Source organism: Ochotona curzoniae, unplaced genomic scaffold (assembly GCF_017591425.1).
Source record: "Ochotona curzoniae isolate NIBS_2020 unplaced genomic scaffold, NIBS_Ocur_1.0 scaffold_4505, whole genome shotgun sequence".
Taxonomy (NCBI): Eukaryota; Metazoa; Chordata; class Mammalia; order Lagomorpha; family Ochotonidae; genus Ochotona; species Ochotona curzoniae.
Genome location: NW_024467118.1, coordinates 7695600 through 7708032, shown reverse-complemented (window position 1 = coordinate 7708032; position 12433 = coordinate 7695600). Strand labels below are relative to the sequence as shown.

Below are 12433 nucleotides of genomic sequence, written 5' to 3'. Positions count from 1 at the left end.
GGAATCTGAGAAGTTCGGGAGTACCCTAGTATCACATTTTCAATATTATCTGCAATGGGTTGAGTTTACTGTAAGTAATTGATATTTTTATATACAGAAGGGGGCACCGTATTGTCTGTGTGTTATTTTCTTAGGGCACAATCTGTAGCAAAGAACTCTGAATAAGCTGGTGGGAGGTGGGTGGACGGATGTAGGGTTGTGAGGACCAAGATGTTCAGGGTCTGCCCGTTGGGTGGGAGGACATCCCACACGCACCACTTCTCCTACTTCCAGGACTCAGCTTTATCAGATGGCACCTTCCACGTTCTTCCTGCGTCCTTTGGGTTGATACCAAAGGGGTCAGGGAAAGAGTTAGGACTGAAACACAGTGCTGGACGCATCTGGGTCATATTGTTCCAGATAACAAATAGGGAGATGGTGGGGGACACGCTCACAGAGAGTGATGATCCAACTCTCGACCTTCTGGCCGGTGACAGGCCGCATCTCCCACACTGATCCCGTAAAGTCGCAACAGAGCTGCAAGGTCACTAGCATCATTTTTCCACTGTGCCTTTTCTGTGTGGGGATACATGTAAAGCCACAGACACCTGCCCTAGGGCTGTCATTGCTTGCAGTACCCAGGACAGGAATGTGCCACAGGGAGTGGCAGGCTGGATCGTGGAGGTTAGGTGTGCAGTGGGTAGGCCGGGCCATGCGGGTTTGCAGAGTGTGGAAATGGTCTCATGACGCAGTCCTCAGACTGCCCATCATCAAGCCATGTGTGACTGCGTGTGATTCTACATGATGCACAACCCATGAGAATCAGCCAACCAGCTCCAACTTCAAAGATTTTGCTAGAAGCAGATCCAAAGGGAAATGCATGTCTAATTCTCATGGGACTGTGTGAGTGTGACTTGACTGTAATTTTTGTCTGTCTGTGCTTCTTGTAGGTCACTGAGGAACTGGCATCCTGCAAGCCTGTGGCCACAGCCCTGGACTCCGCTGTCTCGGTAGTTTTTTGTAACTACATTACTGACCCTCTGGTAAGAACTCTTAAAAAAAAAAAAAAAGACACAATAACCTCTTCATCCTTCTCAACAGGTCCTAACACATAGGATAACGTTCACTTTTTGCCTGGGCTTGTTACAGTTTCATAATCAAGACCCTAAAATATGAACTTGACACTTTCTTATGATGCTAATGCACTGAGGACGTTAAAGTCCGGGTGCCAGGGGACACTCGGGCTTGTCCAGGGTAACTAGTCCGCAGCCATCCCTGGTGGACTGAATGCTCGCACTTGTGAGGATCCTCAGTGTAACAATGCAACCCCAAAGCTACGTCATTTGTAAAAGCTACGTCCTTTGGGATGTGACGTGAGGATGTCAATTTCCAGGACTTATCCTTCCTTGGTAGACACCAACCCTTTCCACCGGCTGATCTGCTTTTACCTCCTCTGCTTAAAACAGCCTCCCTTTTGACAGCGCAGCAAAGATCAGGGTCCCCTGAGGGGTACAATAGGCCATGCCTAATTGGGTCCTTGCCCAAGGAGGCCTTATTTTGTGCCATCTGCCCACCTTTTTTCCTGCTCGTGACACATTTGCTTTCTCTCACTTCTTCAAATGCCCCTTGGCTTCCTCACCCTGAAGCCTTTGTACACACTTTCTACCCTCCCTGGACTGGAGACTGGCACACGCATGCCTTTCTTTCCCTCTCTCACTCTTCTCCCCTCCACCTGCCTCCCACTAAACTACCTCCCTCTTACCTTATAGCTTACTGGTTGAGGACATGGGCTCTGAATTCAAATTTTACCCCTGTGTGTTCTGAGCACTGTGACTTTGCAAAATTTTGGAAATTTTATGAGCTTGATCATTGAAATGGAGCTGTTTTGTTGGTTCCATGAGAGCTTAGACATAGAGCTTGTACCACAGTCCTAATACGTTCGCACATTCAGTCAATGTTTGTTACTATTGGTTGGTCAGTTTTCAAGTCTCAGCCCAGAAATCCAGCACTGGTCCTAAGCCCCGTCTTGCTGGCTGCTTTGCCACTCTGGCAACTTTGTATGCCTTTTGTCCTGTGCTGCATAGCCCTGCCTGCTGACTTTGGTTGAGTCATTCCTGGGTTCACCTGCTAGATTCTGAATTAACTTCTCCCTGTGTCCAGCCTCTAGCCACCCTGTCCAGTCAAATCACCCAGTTACCAGATTCCTCCTCACAAGGAATCAAGGACAGACAGGTAGAAAATCACTGGGGTTTAGAGTAGGTGGTCTAGGAAATAAGGAAAAACTTGCTTGTCTACTTTATCAATGGAAGAGACCATGGGACAGCCAACATCTTTCTACTGTATCTTGATTAGTCCGTAAAGGACTGCCAGAAAAAGGATGTGGTTATCACAAAAGTGCCTCTTTAAACAAGTCTGGAAACATAGCTGTCTGTGGGTGAGAGGAAGGAAGCGGGATCAGATTTGCTGACATTGGAAGCCAAAGGGGTGTCACCATGCAGCACAGATTTCAGCCCAAAGTGAATTAAATTGGTACCCAGTCGGGTGTGGTGGCCATTGGCTCACACTGAGCACAGCTCGTCTGTTCTGATCGCCTGATAAGCTCGAGTTATCTTGGTTGTCACCATGTGAAAGTTAGTGGAGTGTATTGGGCCAACCAAGGACCTCTGCCCGCTTGAAGGAACACCACCACTCAGCTGCCTCTGGCCATTGTCTCTGGGACCAATGACTCCCAGTCATTTGAAATAAGAATACTGAGTATTGCTTTTTGAGTAAAAAAGTGGCTGAATTCAGCCTGAAGCATTTGTTGAGTTCTGAGGACACACTCAGCCTTGCTTCTAGATAAAATGATCCATTGTTCGACCAGCATACAGTTCTGCAAAGGGAACTCGGCTTGGGCCTACTCTGCCTGGGCGACACTAGGGACCAAAGAGGCAGGCCATCCAAGGGCTGTTTAGACGCTGTTTTGGCGACTCCTTGATTCAGATCCAGCCACCACCACAGACTGAATCTCTTCTTCTTTTGCAGAAGTAAATACAAGAATAGGATCTACTCAAGGTTTTTAGAAAGATTGAATTCTAAAATAGGCAGCAATTCACACGCTGGCAGCTTCATGGGAGGTTCACAAACGGTTACCAAGAACAAAATGAAAACTGATTTGAAAATCACCAACAATCCCTTTTCCCTCAGCCAACTGTTGTTTTCCATTTCCCATCTTCAAGCATTTAATTTGCCTCTTTTCCCTCCTAGAATTTGTTTTGGTTTGGCCTTGGAGAAGCGACTGTGTTTTTACTTCCGGCTCTAATTCTTAGCGTAAAGCTAGCCAAGCATTATCGTCGGATGGAGTCAGAGGATGTGTATGATGAGTAAGTATGTGCGTGCCCACGTGGGCTGTGGGTCTTATTTAATTGTAATCAGCAAATCTTAATTGCATCTATTTATGGGGTGACAGTGTCATATTTTGATCTGTGTATACATTATAAAACTTTTAACTATGGTTAGCCCCACCCCTTGATGGTCTCATCACCTTTCCAGGAGTGAAAATATTAAAAACTATCTTAGGGGTCCTCTTCTCTCTGGTTTTGTTTTGAATACCTGCCGGGGTGGGCTTTGATAACCTTGATCCACTGTATGTTTTTAAGTAGTGGCCTATTTCTCTTACAGTAGTCTGGCCTTCTCTTGAGGATGCCACTCCCCTCAGTTTGTTTGAACTGTTGTTTTCTCTTGCTTGGTCTTCTTGGCTTGCTTAACCCGCCCTCTTCTTTCTCATCTGCAGTTCCTCTCCCTCGGGGACCTGGCATTACACTTTGTGACAACTGTGGTCACGGCTTTCATTTTGGCATATAGCCTGCCCTGCTTTGTGTGTCCAGCGGATTTGTTCTGTTGCCCTTTAAATTTTACTCATCTCAACACGTATTTCTCTGGAATTGTTGTCAGGATCCAAGTTTGTGGGGAAATGTGGAGAATGGACTGGTTGAGCTTTAATACTAAAATAATAATTGTACCTCCTCCCTCTTTTGTATTTTATAGTGTTGAAACTATACCCATGGCAAAGTAAGCTTTTTTATTTTAACTATATTCATTGATGGAATGGGGGGAAGTTTTTATTATTATCTGATGGACTTTTGGAATTAAATCAGTAACATTATTAAATCCCATAAAACAGCTGATATATCCAGGTCCAAGGCTCTCGGTAAATACTTGTGAACTAACTAATGGACATTTAATGTGTCATATTTGTTACCCTATGAAATAGCTATTTCAATCTTTGCTATTAAAAAGAGCAAAATGTAAGTGTGCCCTCTCACCTTCTGTGGAGTTAGGTTGTCACCCCTTTCCGTGGTCATGATGTTGTACTCCGTGACGTCAGCATTTCATCTTAGAGATAACATTGTGTTTTTGTTGTATGTAATTTTGTTACAGTATGGAAAATGGTAATAGTGGTTATCGTAAAGACCATTTATATGGTGTCCACAATCCTGTTATGACAAGGTAAACAAAGGCTGCTTGCCAATCCTGCAGTGCACCTGCTGTAACCATGACCCTGAGCCTTCTGCATGCCACTGATAATCCTCACTTTTCTCACGCTCTCCATGAATGCCCTGCGCTCATGCCCGACACAGCCTTTCATGATGCCAAACCCAGCAATGTGCAATAGATTACTTAACAATGGGATTGTTTGCCGGCTAAAATTTACTGTCATCTAACAAGGCTATGCATGACCCTAGATCACTGCAGATTGAATGCATGCATATTTTTGTTTTACCATCTTGGCACCAAATAAACACAGAACCTTTCCGTTTTCTTTCTCTTCTTTCTCTTCCTTCTTCATTGCCCCTCCCTTGAAATCTCCAGATTCAAGAGTTTCTTGTGCTTCCAGATATTTGTCAGTCAATACTGAGTATTATCTGCCAGGGGTCCACATCCCCAGGCCCGACTTAAACTTCATAAACACACCCTCCCACGTGGGAATGTGTTACTCAGAAGAGGTAGGACCAGTGTATACAGGGGCGATCCTCTTCATCCTTATACCAGCTGCCTCGGCCCTAAGACAGTATTCTTTGGATCCCCAAATGATGTCAGGTTCAAAAGCAGGAGTCCACCCTGGGTGCATGGGTGAGCCACACTGAATAAGAACCCTCGCCATCCACAGGGCCCACATCCATCTGAAAGGGAAGGGGAGGCCCCAGGCTTCTCAGAGGTGTTTGTATACTGGACCTCCTGGTCCGGGTGCAAGTGACCGGTCAGGGGGCATTTCCGAAAAGAATGTTCCTTGCTCCATCCTCAACAGGTTTCATTTGCATAACTAGAACGTTGTTAGAATTGATCCTTTCAGAAGGATAGAAGGCTTACCTGAGTTAAACTTCCAGCACTGTGACAGCTTCGGAAGTTTTCACTTTAACTTACCGTTAAAGTGAAGGCAGGAGGTTGTGCTACTGTGTTTGGACTGCCGTGAGGAAGGTCGTAAGCTGAGTAGTTTACAAACAGCAGGAATTCATTCCCCGCAGTTCTAGAAACCAGGAGGTCTGAGAGCAAGGGCTCATCAAGTTCTACACCAGGTGGAGGCCGCTTTCCTTGCCACAGGGCCCCCATGTGGCAGAAGGGGCAAGCTGGCACAGTAATCACCTTAGGGAACACTGGGTCTTCATGACCCTATTCACCTACCTCCTAATGCCCATCGAGTGATTAGGATTTAAGTTTGGCCAGGATGAAAACTATTGTCCTTGGCAGAAAAGGTGAATAATAGAAAACAGGAACAAGAAAGTGCTGGAATACCAGATGGACTTCCTGTCATTTACTGCATCCACTATGCTAGCCCTCATTGCTAAGCTTGCTGGGGAGAATCTGAACATTGATTCTAAACTTTAGCCAGGTCTTCTCTAAAAGGGGTGGACAGTATCTTGGCTTGTGTCAAAACTTGGCCTTTTTTGTATGCAGTAACATGCTCAGGTGGTATCTTAGGATTTATACACTGAAAATTTCAAGGCCAAAGGAGAGCTATTCTCAGCCACCTGTGTTGTCTTGACATCAAATCTTCTCGTGCTTTCTTTTAAAAAGTTATTTGAAAGTCATAGTGAGAGAGAGAGACAAAGATTCTACTTCAGGGATCGTGCATCCGAGACACCGAATGGGGACATGATGACTGATAAATGCCAGAAGCAATTTTCTGCCCTCATCGGTAGCACAGGGCTCAGTAAAGGAATGGCAGCATGGAGAATAGTCCATTGTGCTCTGTTGTCAGCACGCAACTCTATGGCGGACAGTTAGGGACCCTCTAGCTGCCGTGTGCTGAAAAGTCCCTGGCACTCCAGAGACTGTCACATCAACTTGCACACTGGCCCTTCCCTCGCAACCATGGACAGTTTGTCCATAAGCAGCCTGCTCTTCTGGCCACCAGGCTTCCCTGTCACAGGGGGCCATGGGGCTCACTCCTCTTCCCCTTGCATACACACCCCTTATGGTTGTGGGCCAACTCCAGTGTATGGTAAGGCTTCTGTGTGTTACCTTGAGAGCATCTCAGAGGACAGGTGCATCATCTGGTCTCCCTTGGCTTCTGTCTGCTGGCCCTGGAGACGGGTGGTAAAAAGGTGCTCATCGGAGCACCCAGTCTGCTGCCACCTTGATCTGGTTTCTGCAAGTCTGATATGTTCAACGTATTCCTGGTGACCTTTCACCCCTTCTAGCCTTGGGCCATTAGCAGTCCACTTGTCATGGCTTGGGCCTCTCTCTCTTCCTCACTCAAGGCAGTACAAACAAGAGCTAGATGCGTCTACCAAAACCTTGAACCTGCAAACTCTGTTCCTGCTCAGCTCCCGAGGTGTGAGTGTCTGTTCTGCTCCCTTTAGTCACATAGGGCCACTGAGTGCACAGCGTTGCCAGGGAGACTTACAGTTCTGTGTCTTCTGTTTTCCTAGGCCCGTGTATCACTGATGGCTAATGTGGAATCATTTGAGGTAAGGCTGTTGCGTTCATGTAAGAATTCATGGAAGTAAAGTTTTTTGTGTTTTTTTTTTAATGTGAAAACGTAGCTAACCCTAATACACCAAGTAGAATTTCGGTCAGTGAATAGATTATACAGGATGGTGCAGTAAACATCATCCCTGTGACTTGGCTATGCTCGGAGACTCCAAGAAGGCACTACTAAAAGTTTGTGAGAAATGGAATTAAGACATGTGTATTTTGTTGCAAACATTTTTTACATTCTTGCATATGAGGATGTCTACAAAATTTTTGAAAATATTGTGATGAAACTATGTATGGATTTTAACAGTTTTCCACTTAAATTTATATTAAAATTCTGTTTTCATGGGCTTTTTGATGTAATTCAGAATATGCAAATGTTTGTGGCTTTTATACTTCTTGTAAAATATATGACCTATGTAACTATGTACTAACGATGTACCTTGAGTGTTATGATCTTAAATGTTTTAAACATTTCTGTATTTTGAAAAATTAGTCCATAGTCATTTTTGTGGCAAGTTTTTCAAGTTATTTCAGAGACTGAAATAATAATGAAACGTCACAAACAGGATTAGAGCAGGAAAAATGTCTCTTGAATACGTTTTATCTTTTCCATGGTTCTTTGGTTCCTACTAGAGACTACCTTTAGATTATGCAGTTCTGCTTTACTCTGCAAAAAAAGGCCCATTGATTTCATTTTCTGGGTTCCATTTCTAAGCTGTTGTTTGACCTCTGTTTCAGCATCAAGACCCCCCCACCAAGTGGAGGTGTCACAGACTTCTGTGGTCCCTGGGACTGCACGGACTTTCCCCGGCCAGGAGGAGCTCCAGGTACCACAGAGTGACTGGCGGGTACCCGGAAGGGTCATCTTGGATCTCCGGGCTGTGCTTTGTCAGCAATGAACACAAGTACAGGCTGTGACTTCACCCAGTGTTCAGGGGTCCTCTCCTCCCCTGCACATTTGCTGCTTTTTCACACTAGGTTCCTTTTGAGACACTACAACCTGTGGGGTGTGGGATTCTGTTCCTGTGTTTCTGGGTCAGCATCTGCTGAGCTGTGGGAATTGGGTTTCCAACAGAACACCACTCGGGAAGTGTGCTAAACACACACCCGCCTGCAGAAGAGATGCATTTCATGTGTGGAAAATTGTGTATGGACCTTTTGTTGCCACGGTCAGAGGGTTTTGAACAAATGAGTGTTGTAGGATCTTCAGTGAGCTCGCCATCAGGTCAGTGTTGACTTATAGGTGCTGCTGACAAGAAATAATGCATTTTCCCTGAAAATGCATGAAATCCATGACGTAACCTTCCTCTCAGGGCTGTGCATCTGCTCTGCTCAGGATGTGCCAGGTTCTCTGGAAACCGGATGCAAGAGCAGTCCCAAAGAAAGATGCCGATTCTGTCCAGCAAATTCCAACAGGGAACAGGGCGGGAGGGAGAGAGATGGAGAGATTTAGGCAGATGCCAATGACATGGAGCTTTCTGACTTATTAGGATAAATGTTAATCAGAGCTAAATGTCACCCGGATGCTAAAGAGAAGCATGGGACCATCCAGTCAGGATTCTCGGGTTTAGTACCCAAGGTGTGTGAGGTCTTTCAGTTTAGTTTCTAAAAGCAAACAAACACAAAAATCCACAAAATAAATATCCATTTCCTTGGGGAGTTTTACATGGCATTGCCATCATCAAAAGCAATAAGCAGTGAAGAACTGGACAAAGATGATTCAGCTTTTCCATTGTGAGAATCAAAAGGCCAACTTTTCCCCCCATTCTTTTCATGTGCAGGTTGGTTTCAAAATAAAAAGGAACTTGTCAAATGTGATCTGTGCGTCTATGCCTGGCTTTTTTCAGTAGGTCCCGAGATGGATCATCACATTTTAGATGATGAAGTTTGGGTTTCAATTATATGTTTATTCCATGGCTTTTCTCATAATCAAAATGCCAGTAATACAGACACAATGCAACGAGCGTGTCAGCATGCCGGGCCTCACGGGTGGCTGTTTGGGAGACCCCGTGTCTCCATCTCAAGTCTCTGCTTCTTACGGAACAGTCCCAGGTCCAGTACTGACACTTGAACACTTCCTGCCCACAAACTCCACTTTATCTGACACACTCCCAGATGTACACGTGCGGGACTGGATTTGTGTTCAGCTACACAAGAGATGCTCGCACACATTAGGTCATGCTTTGAACACGTGTTTTACATCCCGCATTTTATAGAAATTTTTATTCTCATTTTTGATGATGTTTACATAGTTGATCAGGGTAGGAAGGATTGAGGGTTAGGGAAAAGTGGGTGGGTCTGATTGTTTCCAAATTTTTTAATTTTCTCTTCCTGTTTCTGGGGGGAAAGGGGAGACAAAGGGAGAAGCCATACCCAGCCTCCCAACCACCACAGTACCCAGGGATGGGGAATGGCCACCCGGCATCAGCCCAGTGTCCCAGTGTGGCACACGCTGCCCAGGTGGTTCTGATAGTTCTGAAATGCTGTCACTCTCACCAATCCAAGGCAATCCCACATTTTTAAAATTGAAATTATTCAAACCAACAAAGCTTTATATTCCACAGATCTAAATGGTCTCATTTTCCTGAAAAGTTAAGCCCTCCCTCAACCCCTCAGCCTGCATGCCTTTCTCACTCCCTTCCCTGTGTCAGGAGCTTCTCTGGAAGGATTCTCTGCCTGGAACCCCCTCTTCCTCGCCTCCATTGCTGCTTCATTTGCCATGTTCTGGCTTCCATCCTCACCACTGCTTGTCAGGGCTACCATCTGGGTCACCAAGGATGCTGCTGTATGTCCCACCGCTCTACGAGGATCTCCATGCCCGTGGATCTTCCTGGGCCCTGACCCTTTGGTCCCCACTCTTCTCGCCACCCTCACTGTGTCTCCTGCCTGTTGATGGAGTCAGTACGCAAGGAGTTGCCTCCCACTCTTCCTTGTTTACTCCCCTACCTCCCCAGTTCTGCTGACTTTTATCTCTGGAGCAACCAATGTGGCCATGCGTACCTGCTCGTCCTGGTATGTCTTAACCCAGAGGTTTCCAAGCTTTCTCGTAAAGAGCCATGCAGGATATGCCTCAGGCTTTCAAAGCCACGCAGATCATGGTGAGCTCCTTGACTCTTAGTGGCCACAGACAATCTGTAGCAGGCATAGCTGTGTTCCAGAACAGCGTCATAAAAACCCATCTCCTGGGTCACAGCAGTGCCCCGCCAGAAGTTCCTATCTTCTGCACAGGGACCAGTCCCTTCTTGAATTGCTCCATCTTCACTATGGCCCTTGAGCAGTGGACTCAGTTGGGTCTGCTTTCTCTGTCTTGGTCACATGCTTTCCTCTCCATCCCTGCTGCTGCCACCTCCTTCCATTTCCCTTGTGTCTCTTGATTAGTGAGCCATTCTCCCCTTCTCTGTTTCAGTTTTCAGCTCCCTGCATTTAGGCTAGGCATAGAACTATCTGGTAGGGATGGCATGTCCCAGCCTCCTTTGCAGCTGGCTCACTGTGGCTCAGTAACTCAATCTAGGCCAGGAGCAATCGAATGAAGTATCTCATCTGATAATCTGCTGGAATTGGCTTGAGCAGACCAACTTTGGAAACCGTGTGTTAAGTTGGAAGAACTGGTGGGGGTGAACGTGGAAGACCAATGTCTTAGTCCACTTGATGATGTTGTGACAAAATATCTGAGATTTGGGAATTTAAATAAAATAGAGGCTTATCGCTTATACTTCTGGAAGTTGGGAAGTCCAAAGTTGAGAGTCTGCTCGCTCGCTCTCTCTCGCTATATATATATACACATTTGATGGAGTCAGGGGATAGGGTGTCAGACCCTTGTTTACACATTTTCTTCTTCCCATATAGGGAGGAGAGGAGAAACCACACCCAGCTTCCCAACTGCTGCATTACCGGGGGGGGGGAGGGGCAATGCCACTCGTCATCCCAAGTTCTCCATTGTGGAGCGTTTTCTGAGGGTTCTGCTCATGTGTTTTTAGTAGTTCTGAGATGCTGCTGATATCACTGCTCCAAGGATAAGGAAATCTTTCTGAGCTCGATTGTCTCTCATAGTTTGCCTCTGAGTCTCCATTGGCCCAGAAATTTGCTGTCAAGTTTCACTGGGGTAGTTGATCAATTTGTTCTGCCCTCCATCCTCAGCAAACCAATGGGTGCTGCGGCTTAGCCTGGCCCTACCCAACACACACTTGGCCCTCATGTACCATAGGGGGGACTGCAGCCCAGTCAGAGCAAACTCCCAATAACCCCCACTGGACTAGCTTCCCCCCCAAGCTCTGGTTTGTGTGCCAGCCAGCATGAGCAATGGACTGGTGCAGTCTACCCCACATCCCATTGAGATCTCATATACATCATTTTGCATTGAAGTCTAATTCAACCCAACTGACTCCACTCTAACACACATTCCAGTGGGTGCCACTGTCTGTCCAGCCATGCCCTCCCCCAGTCCTGGTTCTCATGCTCACCAGTGGAAGCTGCAGCCCATCTGAGAGGTGCCCAGAACTCTTCCACTGGACCTACTCCCTGCCCCAGATCTTGCACTCTCCAGGTGGTTCCGCAGTCTAGCTTGACAGGTCTTGCCCCCAGTCCCAGCACTTGCCAGCTGATGCTGCTGCAAAGCCCAACCCACCTACCCTTGTTCTGGTCCATGCCTGTACCAGTGAATATAATTGGCTACCCCAGCCTGCTCTCTTCCTTACCCAGTTTACATGTAGGCCAACAGGTATTGTAGTCCTTCCTAGCCTGGTCTGCCCCCAGTTCTGGTTCTTACGCTTGCCAGCATGAGCTGTGGCCTAGCATTGGAGTTCCCATTACTCCCCTCCCAGGCTCACCCCCTGTTCTGGTCTCATGTGTCCTGGTGGGTGCTACGGCCCAGTCTGGCATGGCCCATCTTAACTCAGTATTTGCTGGCAGGTGCTATTGCCTGGCCTGGCCCCTATTCCAACTCGGGCTGGTTGGAGCTGCCGCCCAACCTGGTGGCAGTTAGTCCCCTGTATTGGCCCTAATGTGAACTGACTGGTGATACAACCAGACCCAGTCCATACTGCACACCATCCTGGTTCTCAGGTCTGCTAGTGGGCATTATGAACTGGCCTAGTCTATCCTGCCCCCAGACCTGAGCAACACATATGTTGGCAGTTATTGTAACCTGGTCTGCTCTGGGCTGTCCCTTGCTTTGGTTCTTGTGCTCACCTGCAGGGACTGTACCCTGACAAAGGAGTTCCCCAAGCTCCTCTATTGGGTTCCTCTCAGTGGCAGATCTCACATACACTGGTGGGTCCTTGGCCTGGGCTGACTTAGTCCCCCTCCTGTCCTGGCAGGAACAGTAGTTCTTCCCTACTGGCCCATACCCAATACAGTTCTTGCTGTTGAGTGTTACAGCCCAGCCACACCTAGTCCACACCCCAACACAGCTCTCATGTGGCCGGTGGAAGCATAAACCTAACCCAACCTGTCTATAACCACTCTGGCTCTCACAAGCACCAGTGGATACTGGAGT

The 12433-nt window shown here is 46.9% G+C and overlaps 1 protein-coding gene across 1 annotated transcript in view; it reads left to right on the top strand.

Annotated features, from left to right (window-relative positions):
* Positions 1-8757, top strand: part of PROM1 (prominin 1) — a 77948-nt gene extending 69191 nt beyond the window's left edge. Inside the window, exons 21-27 of the mRNA XM_040966091.1 lie at positions 2-70; positions 930-1022; positions 3226-3341; positions 4006-4029; positions 4399-4467; positions 6891-6929; positions 7678-8757. Of these exons, the coding sequence (XP_040822025.1) occupies positions 2-70; positions 930-1022; positions 3226-3341; positions 4006-4029; positions 4399-4467; positions 6891-6906 (387 nt within the window). The 3' untranslated portion in view covers positions 6907-6929; positions 7678-8757. The remainder of the gene's footprint in view (position 1; positions 71-929; positions 1023-3225; positions 3342-4005; positions 4030-4398; positions 4468-6890; positions 6930-7677) is intronic.
* Positions 8758-12433: the final 3676 nt, after the last annotated feature.